Genomic DNA, 15,096 nt, shown 5'->3' with positions numbered 1-15,096 from the left:
AAGCTTTACCTCTGCTCGTTGGGTGCGGGGCAAAACAGATGACTTTTCAATGGCATAAACATCCACCAAGTAGAGACGTGCTCCTTGCTCCCTGTCCAAAACGGCAGCGGTCTGGATGACACCAGTATGGCGCCCGATGGTGAAGAGGCGCCCAAGACTCTTATCTTCGCAGCGGATGGACACAATGTAATATTCCACCTGAGCTTCAGAGCCCCGCGGACTTGATGCCTCAATAGATATCACATTTGTCCCGATAGGCTCACCTTCTTTTAAGATGGTTATGTATTTTGGCTGAGTGAAAACAGGCCCGTCAACCCCTTGCAGAATGATAGTCATCTCAGTGGTGGATCTTCTCCTTTCAGGGCCAAGATCCGTGGCAGAAACTATGAGATTGTATACGAGCTGAGAAGGCACCAAAGCTGATGCTACTCTTAAATCTCCGCTATAGCGATCCACAATGAAGGTTTCGGTATCGCCGTTGACTATTTCGTATTCCACTTCTCCATTGGCGCCCTCATCAGGATCTGCAGCAATAATTGTCATTAGAATTGAACCGATCACAACTGAAGGGTCAGCTGCAAGAGCATTTTGCGATATGAACACAGGAACATTGTCGTTTTGATCTGTCACCAAAATGGTCACGTTCTTCAAAGCAAATCGTCTGGACTCCACAGGAACAGCCTGATCTGTGGCTTTGACTGTTAACTCAAAAAGGTTAGCAAACTCTCGATCTATTTCAGCACTGGTAAATATTGTCCCTCTCACTTCATCTATACGGAAATGACTACCCCTTGGCATCTGCTGGATGATTGCATACGTTAGCTGCCCATTAATATCTGCATCTGGATCATGAGCAGTCACAGAAATGACAGAGCTACCAACAGGCACATTCTCAACAATAGATTTAAAGATGTCCCCAGGAGGAAAATTAGGAGGGTTGTCATTGTAATCCCTAACATGTATTACCACTGACATTGTAGATGACCGTGGTGGCCTTCCTTGGTCTTTTGCTGTTATATTTAGCTTATACAGAGATTGTGTCTCAAAGTCCAGTTTCTTTGCGAGAAAAATACTACCAGTGTTGGGACTGATGCTAAAGGTCCCATGATTGTTTGTCCCCGTAATGCTATAGTGGAGTTCAGCATTGTCGCCTGAATCAGAATCAGTGGCAGTGACAGATGACACAAGTTCACCAACTCTCATATTTTCCAGGACATCCACCAAAAATGTTGATTTAGGGAAGGAAGGACTGTTGTCATTTTCATCCAATACATCAATGCTCAACAAGCAAGTTGAACTTAGGGAAACTGCTCCAGAGTCTACTGCTTGGATGACAAGCGAATACGATGCAGTAGCTTCATGATCTAGCTTGCCTACTAAGGTCACTTGGCCTGTGCTACTATCTATTGCAAACTGCTTTTCTTCATTTCCCTTGATTACAGAGTAGTGAATCAATCCGTTAACCCCTTCATCAACATCTGAGGCAGAAACTCTCAGAACCTGTGTCAGATTTGCTGCCAATTCTGATATAGTAGCTTGGTAGAGATCTTTCAAAAATTTGGGGGCATTATCATTGATGTCTTTCATGTAGATTTGTACAGCTGCCTGATCTTTTAGAGGCTTTGGCAATCCCTGATCTGTTGCTATTACTGTGAGACTAAATACTGCAGCTCCCCTTTGTCTCATAAGAGCTTCTCTGTCAAACTGATGAGTGCTTCTTATTTCCCCAGTTACCGCATTCAGCTCAAAATCTGGCTGCATATGCTCAAACGAATACCTGATTTCACCATTTGGCCCAAAGTCTTTATCTACAGCATTTATTTGCCCTACATACGATCCACCTCTTTGCTCCTCTTCAAAATAAAATACATAGTTGGTACTGTTGAACAGGGGTCTGTTATCATTTACATCCTCCAGAATTACAGTAACATTCACAGTAGCATTGAGTGGCTCTACTGCTCTATCAGAGGCCACGACCATTAAAATATATCTTTCCTGAAGTTCACGGTCCAGTTCACTTTTTATATACAGCTGACCATCTGGGAATATGCCAAAGGCATCCCCAGTATTTCCTTCAATTATGCTATAAGCTATTTCACCGTTCACTCCTGAATCTTTGTCAGAAGCCTGCACCTTAAAGAACCTGGAATTCACAGGCTCTGACTCCAAAATAGTAATTTCATAGGAAAGCTGATCAAACACAGGCGGGTTATCATTTACATCATGGACAGATACAGTCAGAATAAAGTTAGAGGACAGCTGTGGTACCCCCATATCCGAGGCCAGGATTTCAACCTGGTAAGACCCAGCATTTATGTCAAGTGGCCCTATTAAGCTTATGGCCCCTGTTTGTTCATTGATTGAAAACAAGCCCTTCGGGTTTTGCTTAAGGCTGTAAAGAACCAGACCATTAACACCTTCATCAGGATCAAGAGCTCTGGCCTGGAATATGGTATGCCCAGCTTTCCAGTTTTCAACCACGTTTACACTTTCTATCGCATGAATAAAGTGTGGAGAATTGTCATTTAAATCTTTGACAGTTATATTGACCACAGCATCTCCAGTTATCGCCCCACCACTAGCAACCACCTTCAGCTGGTAAAATGCTTGCTCTTCCCTGTCAATAATACTGGCTGTGGTGATCTGCCCTGTCACTCTGTTTATGGCAAACATGCCCCTTTGGTCACCCATAGTAATAAGGTAACTCATGTTGGTGTTGAGGTCCATGGTAGAAGCAAAAACAGTACCTACGTGGTAACCTAGGGCAACATTTTCAAAGACAACAAAACTGTACACGCCCTGGCTGAAAACAGGTGGATTGTCCTGGGTGTCCAAGACAGTGATGGTGACAATGGCTTGGTTCTGCGACTGAAGATGGCCACCATCAGTGGCCACGATCTGCAACTGGTATGCAGTTTTCTCCTCCCTGTCAAGAGCTATTTTTGTTGTGATGACCCCTGTCTGGCCATGAACCTGAAACCTGGAGGTGTCTCCAGCTGAGATGCTGTACTTGACTGTCCCATTGGGTCCCAGATCAGGGTCTGTGGCAGATACTGTGGTCACATAGGTTCCAGCTGGCTCATTCTCTTGGATATGGGCAAAATATTGAACAGGGTAAAACACAGGACTATTGTCATTCACATCCAGGAGACTCACGTTAACTCGAGCTATGGAAGAAAGGGGAGGAGAGCCTAAATCAGTGGCCAGGACTTGCAGGGAGAAATGAGCCTGCTCCTCCCGGTCCAGCTGCGAGATGGTGCTAAGCTTGCCTGACACGGGATCCAAGCGAAAGATCCGGCGAGGGGTGACCGAGGAGGGGCCAACCACAGCCAGCGCTGGTTCAGCTTCCTGCAGGGAAAAGCGGACTGTCCCATTGTCCCCCAAGTCCCCATCTGTGGCACTCAGGACCAGCAACTCAGTTCCTGATGGGGAGTTTTCAGCCAGGGACACCTGGTAGCCCTCGGGTTGACTGAAGCGAGGTTTATTGTCATTGACGTCCAGGATGGTCACCACCAGCTGTGCATAGGAGAACCTGGGCTGCACCCCTTGGTCACGGGCACTGATATTGAGCACCACCTGAGAAGCAGTCTCCCGGTCCAGCCTGCTGGAGGTGGACATGCCTGCAGCATGCCCAGCAGTGCCACCCTCAGGGCCAGCTGTGGTGACCAGCCCACTGTGCTCACTGATGCGAAACCAGCCAAGCTCATTGCCTGAGACGATGCTGTATTTCAGATTGGCATTGAGGCCCGAGTCACGGTCCGTGGCACTCAGGCCCCTCACGTAGCTGCCCAGGGGCACCTCCTCACTGATGTTCACAGTGTAGACCGACTGCCCAAAGACAGGGGGGTGGTCATTAATGTCATTCACAAAGATCACCAGGCTAGCCACTGATGAACGGCTCACAGGAGCTGCCACCACTCCATCAGGGGAAAAGGCAGAAGTAGGGGGACCCGGGGGTGGTGGAGGGGCCCCATAGTTATCTGCCACAGCCACTGTAAGGTTATAGGCCGGGATGCGCTCCCGGTCCAGCGCAGCTGCTACCTTTATAAGGCTGAGGTTGGGTACCTTGCTGCTGTGCACTTCAAAGTGACGCTGCTCATTTCCAGCCAGGATTGACACAGAGATATTCCCGTTGGCTGCAGGGGAGTCGGCATCACTCACCGTCAGCAGGGCCACCACTGTGCCAGGTGCTGCGTTCTCATCCACGGAGGCAAAGCGAGAGGTGGCTGGGAAATAGCGAAACTTCACCCGGGGCTCATTGTCATTGACATCAAGCAGGCGGATGAGGGCCTCAGCCCGGCCGCTCAGTGCTGGCACCCCTCGGTCCAAGGCCTGCACCGTCAGCGAGTACTGCTGTCTCATCTCATAGTCCAAGCGCTCCCGGATGCGGATCACCCCACTCTCAGGGTCCACCTCAAACGGGAGGCTGCCAATCCCCTCCCCACCACCACTGCTGCCATCACCGCCTTCCAGGCGGTAGCGGATGTCAGCATTGGTACCTTCATCAGCATCAGCTGCAGTCACCTGGAGGACACTGGCCCCAACAGGCGCATCCTCAGGCACTCGTGCCTGGTAAAGTGTCTGGCTGAAGATGGGTGGGTTGTCATTTATGTCCTGGACAGTGACGTTGACCTGGAGGTACCCCCGCCGCCGGGGCTCGCCTTTGTCCTCCACTTGCACCAATAGCTGGTAGGTAGGGGTGGCCTCCCTGTCCAGCCCACCCCGGGAAACCAGGTGCAAAAACGCACCTTCACCGCTGGGGTTGAGCGTGATGTTGAGCCGGAAACGCCCCTCCTCATTGCCGGCCACAATGCGGTAGGAGCCATGGTCTACACCATTAGTGCCACTGTCGGCGTCGGTGGCCGTGTCCAGGATAAGCTGTCGCCCGCTGCCCGTGTCCTCCTTGAAAGTCACCACGATGGAGGGATCGGGGAAGACGGGTGCGTTGTCGTTGAGGTCGAGCACCAGGACCCGCACCTCGCTGGGGTAGGTGGGTTGGCTGGAGAGCACCACCAGGTCCACCACGTCGCTGGCCAGGCTCTCGCGGTCTATGGTGGTGCGGGTGTGCAGGGCTCCCGAGCTGGCGTTGATGGTGAAGAGGGCGTGCTGCTCGCTCAGCCGGTAGGTGAACCCAGGTCGGGTGGCGATGGTGCCTACCCAGGTGCCGGGTGGCTGCTCCTCCAGCACCTGGAAGACCTGGCGGGGCTCGGCGGCGGCGCCCAGCGGCAGCAGCACCGACAGCACGAGCACCGACAGCAGCAGCAGCAGCGGCGAGGCCCCGCGGGCGGCGGCGGGGGGGCGGCCCATAGCGCACCGGGACAGGGTCCCGGCGCTGCCGCTCTCAGCGGCGCCCCCCGGGGTCTACTTTCCCACCGACCGCTCCCGCTTCTCTCCCTCTCCTCACTCACGGAGGCTCCGCTCACCCTGCCCCGCCACGGACGGGAGCAGACCGGCCGGCGCGCCGCTCTCACGGGGCGCTCCGTTCTTGCTGCAGCAGCTGCCGCTCCTCCCGCCGCAGCCGCCGCTCCGGGGCTGGGGGGCGCCCAGGGGCGCCGCGCCGCATCGCCGCTGTCGCTACCGCCGGGGTGCCCGCGCTTCGCCGCTCGGCAGCAGCAGCAGCGGCGGCGGCCGCCGCCCTACCAGCATGCCCGGTGCCGACGCGGCGGTCAGCGATGGTGCGGGACGCCGCCGGGTTTGTAATCCACGGCCGTAACGCTCTCTACGGCCCGGCCCCAACTTTGCCTGGCGCTCATTGATCCCTTCCCTCTTGACGCCCGCCGCCGACTCCCCCCACGGCCTCCCATTGGCCGCCCCGCCCGCCGCCGGCCCGCCCACCGGCCCGCCCAGCCCGGCGGAGGCCCCGCGTACCTGGGGGTGCGGCCCGGCGGCCGGGGGGGGGTCCGGACTGGCGGGAGGGAGTTGCGGCGGCGGAGACCCCGTCGGTCGGGTTGCGGCGGCGCTCCTGCCCCGCACACCAAGGGACGTGGCGGCGGGCGCTGTTTGTAAAGTAGCTCATAAGGAACTTGAGGCTGCTCAGCGCGGCGGCCGGGACGTGTGGTCCCCGGGAAGACGCTCGGCTGCGCCGCGATAAACTTCCAAGCACGACACCGAGCAGCGCGGGGCCCGAAGCAGCCGAGCGTGGGCGCCGAGCGCCCTCTGCTGTCTCGCCGCCTCCCGGCCCTCGAAGCAGTGGGGGCTGTGGGAGTGAGCGCTCGCCGCTGCTCCGTGCGGGGGGAAAGGTGAAGCATCCCTCGAGCGCCTCATGCTCACGAGCCCGTGCTTTCCTTCATCCCAAAACAGCCTTTAAATGACCCGGAGAGCCCCAACCCCGCCTGTCCGCGGCCACCGTCAATCGCCAGGGCAGGGACAGCCCCGATGCCAGCGGTGTCAGTGGAAGCAAAAGTCTGATTCTGAGTTTGTTAACCTTTAAATGCAAGCTCAGGCATAAATATGGCAGTCGACCAGCCTGCGGGCAGGAATTAAGCTGACAAAGTAAACCCAGTGTAGCCATGTAACAAATCAACAAACACGAGAGTTTATTTATCCTTGTGAGGTAGTTAATGAACCTGGCAGTGAATTTTCCAACATGGGAAAGTAAGAAAAGAGAGAAGTTAGGTGAAAAGAAACAAGGAGAGTCTAAGTAACGTGAAGTTGGAAGAGCTGCAGGGGTAAGATGTCAAAGATGGGTATAATGCAAAAAAAGGAGCTCAAATAAACATCAGCAGGGGTCTTGACTGGAAGTGATTGGTGAGTTATATGCCCCTGGATGATATTGTCACCTAACCCAATAAACAGACTTCAGGCCCTTAAATCCTTCCAATCCCCATTCCCTTTTGGCAGCCCTGACACAGTGGCTTCTTAAACAAACCCCTGCCAGCTCCATCACCACGGGGCACCTTTCCTCCTGGGGGCAGCTCTCCACAGCCTGTACTTAGTTCTGCACTTTGCCGTACCTGCTACAGATGAGAAGTTTTGTGCCTGAAAGCGCCTTGCCAACTGCATGAATTGTTCAGCAGGAGATAGCAAGTATACCTTCAAACCTTACAAACCTGCATACCTTAGTGGAAACACTTCCTTCCCTCTCGCAAGAAGCTGGACAGTAAACCACAGGACAATTAAGAAGGGATCATTAGTCCTGTCTGACCTCCCTGATCGCATCTTGCTGTCAAAATCTGCACCAGTTCTTTGATATTTAACTCCATCTACAGGCGTACATCGACCCTTGCTTGCAGTCAGCAGTTCACTGGCTCTTCTCGAGAGGCAGCCCTGTGCATCTAAACGTCTTTATTTGTATTATAAAAATGCCTCCAGTTTAGATGAGAAAACAACAGCAATATCAAAATACGGTATTCTCAAAGAGAAGAAATTAAATGGGGTAAAAGGGGAGGGTTACCATCATAAACTAACATCAGTCCTAGCCAGAATAACTCCTCAAGCATTCGCCATGGCTTTATCACTAGAGGCTTTTCTCACTACATGGGATTTTCCACATCTGCCAACTAAACTTGAGCTCTGAGTTGAAAACACAGCACTGAGAAACATAGTGAGCATTCTGACACCCCCGAAAGGACTTTGGTCAATTCACTAATGAATAGGTCAGAATAAATCGTTAACCAACTATTTTATGTGTGCAACAGGCAAAATCTTGTTCTGGTTGTTCGAGCTTTTCTGCATCCACAGTTTGCACTTCCCTCTGGGCTCTTCTCTCATGTTTCAAACTTTAAAGTGCTACTATAAAAGTATGGAAATTCAAATAATTGAAAACTCAACATCAGCCTCTTAAATTCTGTACACCTGAGGCAAACACATTGCATAAAATTCTGGAAAAAAAGAATATCTAGAAAAGAGGAGAAAATCTAGACAATAGGGTTTACAGCACCAGGTTTATGCTATTCCAGACACTCACAAATAACACCTGTCAATATCTGATACCAGAACTATGATACATGCCCATTATATTAACACAAAATGATACACTGCAAAAATTTCCATCTCGCATATAATAATGAGCCCAACAATATCTATTTGTCAGTTTACAGGCTGTGTAATTTAACATTGGGGTTTATATCACATGTCTAATATGATGACTGTAAATATCAGAAAGTTGTTTCAGAAACAGAATTTACTTAAATCTTTTGTATTCATAGATGTAAAGCTAGCCTAGATGTATTTCTAGGTACAAGCCACCTACAAAAGAAAAAATCAAAACCTTTAAATTCCTGAAGTGATTCAGTAAATCAAAATTCTATTTCTTAGGATTCAGAAGTGACTTTTTTAATCAAAATGTTTACAGAAAATTATATAAAAATTTACAGCTAATTCTAAGTTACCAAAACAATTTCAGTCAAAATTTTTTCTAACACTCATTGCTGTTGTATTATATTTTTAATGTGAACTTCTATGTCAAATGTAGCCAAAGTTACGAGATGATTTAAGAATAATAGTTTTACTTTATTTTGGTGGGGGAGGGGGGAAGTTGTTTTAATGGTTGAGCAGAAAAAACTGTGGAAACTGAAGCAGCTACAGGAGACCTAAATCAACACAAACCTGCCTATGCTGTCACTGGTACTGTCAGCAAGAGGGGTTTCAAATGCCTTAATGGAACAGTGTGATAAATCCCTCAGGATCTGTTCTCTCCTCTGTCAGTGTCCCTAATTTTGCTTCCAGAGAGATGAACAATTTGCTTATGTGAAGGTTTGGATGTGACTGTCACAAACACTGCATTATTTCGACATATCAGCAGTAAAAAACCAGGCCAGGACAGAAGGAAAAAAGACAAAGGCAATAAAGAAATCTTGTGTTGCCTGCCATAGGGCCATGGCCAGTGGCTCTCCACATCCATCTGTCACTGAGCAGCAATACTAAAGAACTAAAGAACTAAAGCTTGTGGAAACCATGACTGTTTCCACTGGAAGTGCTACCTGAGTTGCTTCAAAACCCTAAAATTCTGGGCACTTTAAGAAAGTCTTTATCACCCTCATGCTAAACAAAAAAGGAGAGAAGAAAAAAGAAAGGCCTTAAAACTCAGGGAAACTTCCCAAATTCTTCCCTGAAACTCACTGGAAACATTACATGTAGATCTGTATCCTCTTTGCAATTCTTAGAGACTGATTAAAGCATGATAGAGAGAGACATCCTAAGCCAACTTCTTCCTATTGCATTAGCCTAAGTCTGGAGTAGTTCTGCTCCTGTTACTGTAATTACTGTGGTGATACATCAGCATAAGTCTGGGTAGAGTTTTGACCCCTTTCAGATTAACACAAATAAATTCAGACATAGTTAAGGCTGCACTAGGAAGCGTTCCACCACTCATAACTTGTGAAAAAAGAAATAAAGTGAAGAAAAGGTCATTTTGCACTTTTCGTCTTGCCTACAGCTGTGTTGATAACACAGCCCAACACTTCATCAGGCTTTCACCTCCATATACAGAACAAGCAATCTAATCCCAACACTGTCCTGCTCACACTCCACTGCAAAGTCTTAATAGCAACCTCATAGTGTCCAGTGTCAACAGATCAACACATCTGGCTGTCACGTTTAATGTGTTTCCAATGCTGCTTTGCCTAAAAGTGGCCAATGATGCTGCTGAAATGTTGTGCTGGAAGGCACAGAAAGTAGAGAAGCAAGTGGAGGGCTGATAAATGTAATAAAGAGCATTGCAGGGACGAAAGAAACATGAGCTTACACTTCTTCCCATGTAAGCTGAACAAAAATTGAATGCGTACCTATTATCTCACACAGTCCTCAGAGGTCTCAGGCTTATATCAGATATTATGACAGGCAGAGAATTTTATTCTGCAGCTGGAATAGGAACTAGTTATGAATTGGGCAGATCTGGCAGGTATTCTCTATTTTGTATGTGATGAGCTGAAGGCGAGACAGCAAAAGCCCTTTTTGATGCACTCCTGAGTAGCGCGGGACTTGGCATTGGACATTTTCATTATTCCTTGCAGGCAGCTGGAATCCTGCTCACACCTGCACCATTATGGTTTACAGTTGGATGGGATGATCTTAAAGGTCTTTTCCAACCTAAATTATTCTATGATCATCTACAGACCCCAGCATTGTTTGTGCTAGGAGATGTCAGAGTCCTTTCAGGATGGACTTGATCTTCTCACCCACCTAATGTCATTCCTGCAAGGGCACATGGTAGAGCTGGAAGCTCTTCAGAGGACCAGCTAGGCCTTCTCAGGAAGTAATTTCTAGTTTCACTGGGATGATATGCAAATGAAATGTCGCTACACAGCTCCGGGAAGATACTCTTGTGCTCCTGCATGCAGCATTTACTTCTCATCACTGTGCTGGAGAACTTTGTAGTCAGGAAATTCAGCAGATAACTTTTAAAATCTTAGTGTATCCCAGAGATATACCAACTGCTACCCCCTCAGTGTGAGCTATGCTTCTTGCTCCATGTACACAACTTTATGCTTTATTAAAATGAATTTTGGTCTAGTTCAGCTTCCCAGTAGGTAAAGACAACCAATAATGCAGGTCGTCTAGGGACGTTACTAATTCATTTCTATGTTTTTATATGGTGTGTGCTGTATCTCAGACAAAATGCATTCCAGATTGCTCTGAATAACTGACTTATCATTTTGCTACACCACATATTTTGTTATCAGCTGATGGTTTTATCAGAATTAATTTTATTTCCTTCTAGACCATTGATAAAGATCTGGAATGGTATTTGACCAAGACTATATGGTTCCTGGCAGAGCCACTAAAAACACCTTAATTGGATGAGGATAACTCATTAGCTCTTTTTTTTAGGTCTATCAGTCCTCTTGTGTTAGCGTATTGGACACAGTCTGCTCTACGATCATGGACATTTTATCAGATTCATATGGGATTAAGTTAAACACTGTAAAGAATCATGATATCACTATTCACAAGCCCCGTATCAAAATCACATTTTATTATATGTTTTTCTTAGATAAATCCTATTTCTAAATACATTAGAAACCTGCTTGGCATTAATCACTGTAATTCTGTGCTTGCACACCATGGGAGCCTTCCATGATTTTGTGACACACAACAGACTAACCAGTTTATCCTCTCCAGCCTGTGTAAATGTATAGTATTAATAGTTGACTGTCTTTTAGCATTTCATTGGTATATTCAAGGATTTGTTTGAAATGTGCATTCCAGGTCCTGGAAGCCAAGAATTATTCCAATGTTGTTCTTCCCTCCCTCCGCACCCCCCACCCCCCTTCATTTTTTTTATTTAAATGCACAGAACCCAGAATAGCAGCTTTGCAGACATTATTGTATCCAGCCATCAGATGACAGGAAAAAGAGGCAAATCGTACAGTGGGTCCACAGCAGCTGCCAGAAATGGAGGAGATCTTTCAGACCATTGAAAGCAGTTAACAAAAGTATTTGTTTTCCTGGCAGAGTTATACCTCAGTCAAAATTTAAAGCACATACTTATATCAACATCCATTAATCATTTCGTCAAGCCATGCTGCCTTAGAGTCTTAAGTAGAAAGTCAATAAGCCTAATTTTATGATCTCTAAATACAATGCAAGGATTTAAAGTAGCACTTGGTACTGGGGTTTGGATTTAAGTTGCCTTTGTAGGTCCACATTTGAAGTCAATTGTCTATGTTCCTTTTATTTGGGGAAATTAATTTCATTTTCATTTGCAAATTTGGGGGAGGGAATGATTTAAGCCAGGACAGGGTAGATTTCTGTTTACGTAGCTTGCTAGCATTTTGTGTGTTTTGTAAAGCTCTCTCATTTTACAGCAGCTGAGATGAGAGTTCATTATTGGTACAGGAAATACTGCTGCTATATTTCTTTTGTGTGTGTTTGAAGAAAACAAATGTTTTTCTCATCAGTGGTCTAGTGTGACTTTTTCCAGGAGCTTTTACTACAGAACCAGTCTTGTCATTACTCACATAAAGCAACATTTGATGATTATCCGTTTGTGGTTGCTAAAACCTATATTCCATGTCTCGATACCTGTCCAAGCCAGCTTGTTTTATTGGCCTATAAAACCCCTCAGAGGTGATATTTCTATGTTCTGGCAGGACTTTCTTGGAGGTGCTGTGACAACCAAATTGCCTGAGAATTGTGACCATCCTCAAAGCAGCCCAAGAGATCAGGCTTCAGACTGGTTTATTACAGGCATATTTTGGAATCTGCTTCCCCCAGAAGTGTCATTTCAGGCCCTACATTAGCACAGTAATCTGAAATTATAGGCCTTATTATAAAACTGTGAATTCCCCTCTAGAAACTTGATGACAAACATGGGTTTTATTAATTGTATTCTGCTAAATATGTTGTAAAGGATAAGAATTTCACACCTTTTCTTACCTACTTGTTCAGATTTTTGATTTCGTAGAATATTCCCCTAGCTTTCTATCTGAAAATGGATTTGGTTTATTCCTCTACCTTGTTTGAGACCTTTCTTAAAAGAGTGCATGAATGTCTTCGGTTCTTTCACTGAGCTTTTCTACATTGGTTCCTTTTACTAACTGCATTTAAATTTGTAACACCAGTTTGTGTTTTGGTGAGGCACAGACACAGTGGAAAACTCCTTGGCTCCATTGCTTTCTGTTTTGATGTTACAGGGATGAAATATGACATTTTTCTCAGGATGCAGTTCAGCAGAGGGTTGCTCTTCTACAGTTGCCTTTCACAGGGACCTTCAGGAATCATTCATGGATGTCCTGAGATCCACATGTCATCAGGTGAAAGATATTTTAAAATCTGTAAATGTGAAGATACACAACTGCTTATATTCCTGGAAAGGAGAAGTAGAGTTGGTTCCCTGGGACAGACATCATAACCAGCTCAACTCAGGCCCCTTTGATAAACACTGTCATGGGTCTCAGAGCTATGACCCCAGTGCAGAAAATCTTTCTGGAAATTGATATGATATGGGAAATATAATAAATCCTATCTGCAGATGTGGTCAGCATTATTATTTTCAACATGCACACCCGCTTCTCAGTGATTACAGAAAGAGCTGGAAGAGATCAGTGTACTTGTTTCTTATCAAGTCTACAAGGGAACTTACTATGGCTCATATATCACTAAGTGGAGTGTTGATAAAAAAAATGAAGCCCCATTATTGATATGTCATGTTTCATTCTCATAACATTCAAGTTTTTCTTGCTCTAACACTAAAGAATTTAGACCATGATAGTCGTAATGTGTTACTGAGGATTGTGTCATCCCAGAGAGGGACAGCAGCATCAGCTCTTTTGAGTCTGATTCAATGCTCAGTTGCTTTCCCAATCACACTAATAAAAGCTGAATTGGTCTTCAGATGTTTAGCACTTAATAGACCCACTTTGCTTTGAAGAAAAACATTGAAATGTTTTTCCAGCCATATTTTATAGCCTAGGAATATACTAGTCTGAACTTAGTAGTTTTATTTTTCAGCACCTGTCTGCAACAGTATGTTTTCTTTTGCCTTTAACAGCTACAGTACTCGTCAGTGCTCTTGAATGTGTATCGTGGCCGTGGCTTTTTCTTTTTTTTGGTACATTAAATGTTGGAGATTTTTCCTAATAGCTCATGGCCTGGCTGCTGATGAAACCTTGCTGAAGTCAGCAGCTGCCACGTTTTTAAAGGCTTCTAAAAACTTCTGCTAAAATTCAAGTGTTAAATTCAGCATTATCCCACTCAAAATCAAATTCCCAACATATAAACAGAAGATTCCCATCATTTCTGAACAGAAAAAGAAAAAAAACCCACCACCTCATCTCCACTCCCCAACCCCCCAAACCCTAAACAAGTAGAAATCCTGCAGTTCTCAGGCAAAACTGCACTGGATCTCTGGCACTTTAAAGGACAGCTTAGCTGGCCAGGAGAAAGAAGGGGATTCTCAAATGATTGCTAATGTTTCTTTTTTGCTCACTTCTTCCTTATGTTGTTGTTCTGCTTTCCCTGTCACAAGATTTAAAAGCCAAAACAGCAACAGAAGGTTTGCATCATTCTCTTCACTATTTTCACTATGGAACTTCCTCAGATGAAGTTAAAAGTTTGGAAAATGGATGGAAAATGCAGGATATATGTATATTATTGTGGCTTGGAAAGTCAGAAATGTAAAGCAGAAATTACAGAAAAGCTTTAATAGTGCTCTGTTCATAGTAGGTCACTCGTTCATTAAAAATAGCAATGCTTTCAGCAATTTAGGCTGACAAAGATGATTTTGATACTGAAGCTGTAATTTCCTGGGAACCCACAAGATGGTAGAGTTCAGCTGAGAAGATAATCTACTCTGCATTACTGTTGCCTGAACCATGGACACATTGCATTGTTAACTAGTTATTAACCGATTTTGCCAGTGTCCCAGAAGCGCAATTTTAACTTTTTTTTTTTTTCCAAAATCTCTGTAAGTATTTGGAGATGTTTTCATTGCTTGCTTAGCCTTTGTTAATGAGGAGGGACTCTTCATCAGGGACTGTAGTGATAGGAAAAGGGGTAACAGGTTGAAACTTACACAGGGGAAGTTTAGATTGGATATAAGGAAGAAGTTCTTTACTGTGAGGGTGGTGAGGCACTGGAATGGGTTGCCCAGGGAAGCTGTGAATGCTCCATCCCTGGCGGTGTTCAAGGCTGGGCTGGACAGAGCCTTGAGTGGCATTCTTTAGTGTGAGGTGTCCCTGCCCATGGCAGGGGGTTGGAACTGGATGATCTTAAGGTCCTTTCCAACCCTAACTATTCTATGATTCTAACTATGTGAAGGAACATGCATGTATCTCGTTACTCCTTCAAGCATCGCTATACCATAATCTGGATAGAGTTCACACCTGATGTGTTTGGTAATGTTTGGGATGCAACTACTGACAGCGAAGCATAGAGAAAAGAGACCATTTGTCTGGAATACACTGATCTGTAATATATTTTAGGACATCAGTTACTGTGAAGTTGCAGGGCTTTTACTCAGTCCTCATTAGACCTCCCTCTTGCCTCTAAATCAGAAATACAGCCTATTGTCCAGTAAAACAGCTCTGCAAATCTACAGATCTGAAAGTTAAATCTGTTCCTTGGAGTCCAACAGCTCTACCGATAATTTTCCTGATACAAAGTGGTGCTTTACTGACTCTCTTAAGATGCTATTTGTTCAAGGAAGAGAAGTAA

The 15,096-nt window shown here is 46.1% G+C and overlaps 1 protein-coding gene across 1 annotated transcript in view; it reads right to left on the bottom strand.

Moving 5' to 3' along the window:
• The window catches only part of FAT4 (FAT atypical cadherin 4), a gene marked incomplete at its 5' end in the record, with an annotated part of 147,638 nt that extends 142,331 nt beyond the window's left edge, over positions 1–5,307 (bottom strand). Inside the window, one exon of the mRNA XM_080638907.1 lies at positions 10–5,307. Within this exon, the coding sequence (XP_080495033.1) occupies positions 10–5,307 (5,298 nt within the window). The remainder of the gene's footprint in view (positions 1–9) is intronic.
• Between the last annotated feature and the right edge of the window lie 9,789 nt (positions 5,308–15,096).

Source organism: Psittacula echo, assembly GCF_963264785.1.
Source record: "Psittacula echo genome assembly, chromosome: 1".
In the NCBI taxonomy this organism is placed as follows: Eukaryota; Metazoa; Chordata; class Aves; order Psittaciformes; family Psittacidae; genus Psittacula; species Psittacula echo.
Note: the sequence above shows the minus strand (reverse complement) of the source record. Positions and strands in the feature narration are given on the sequence as shown.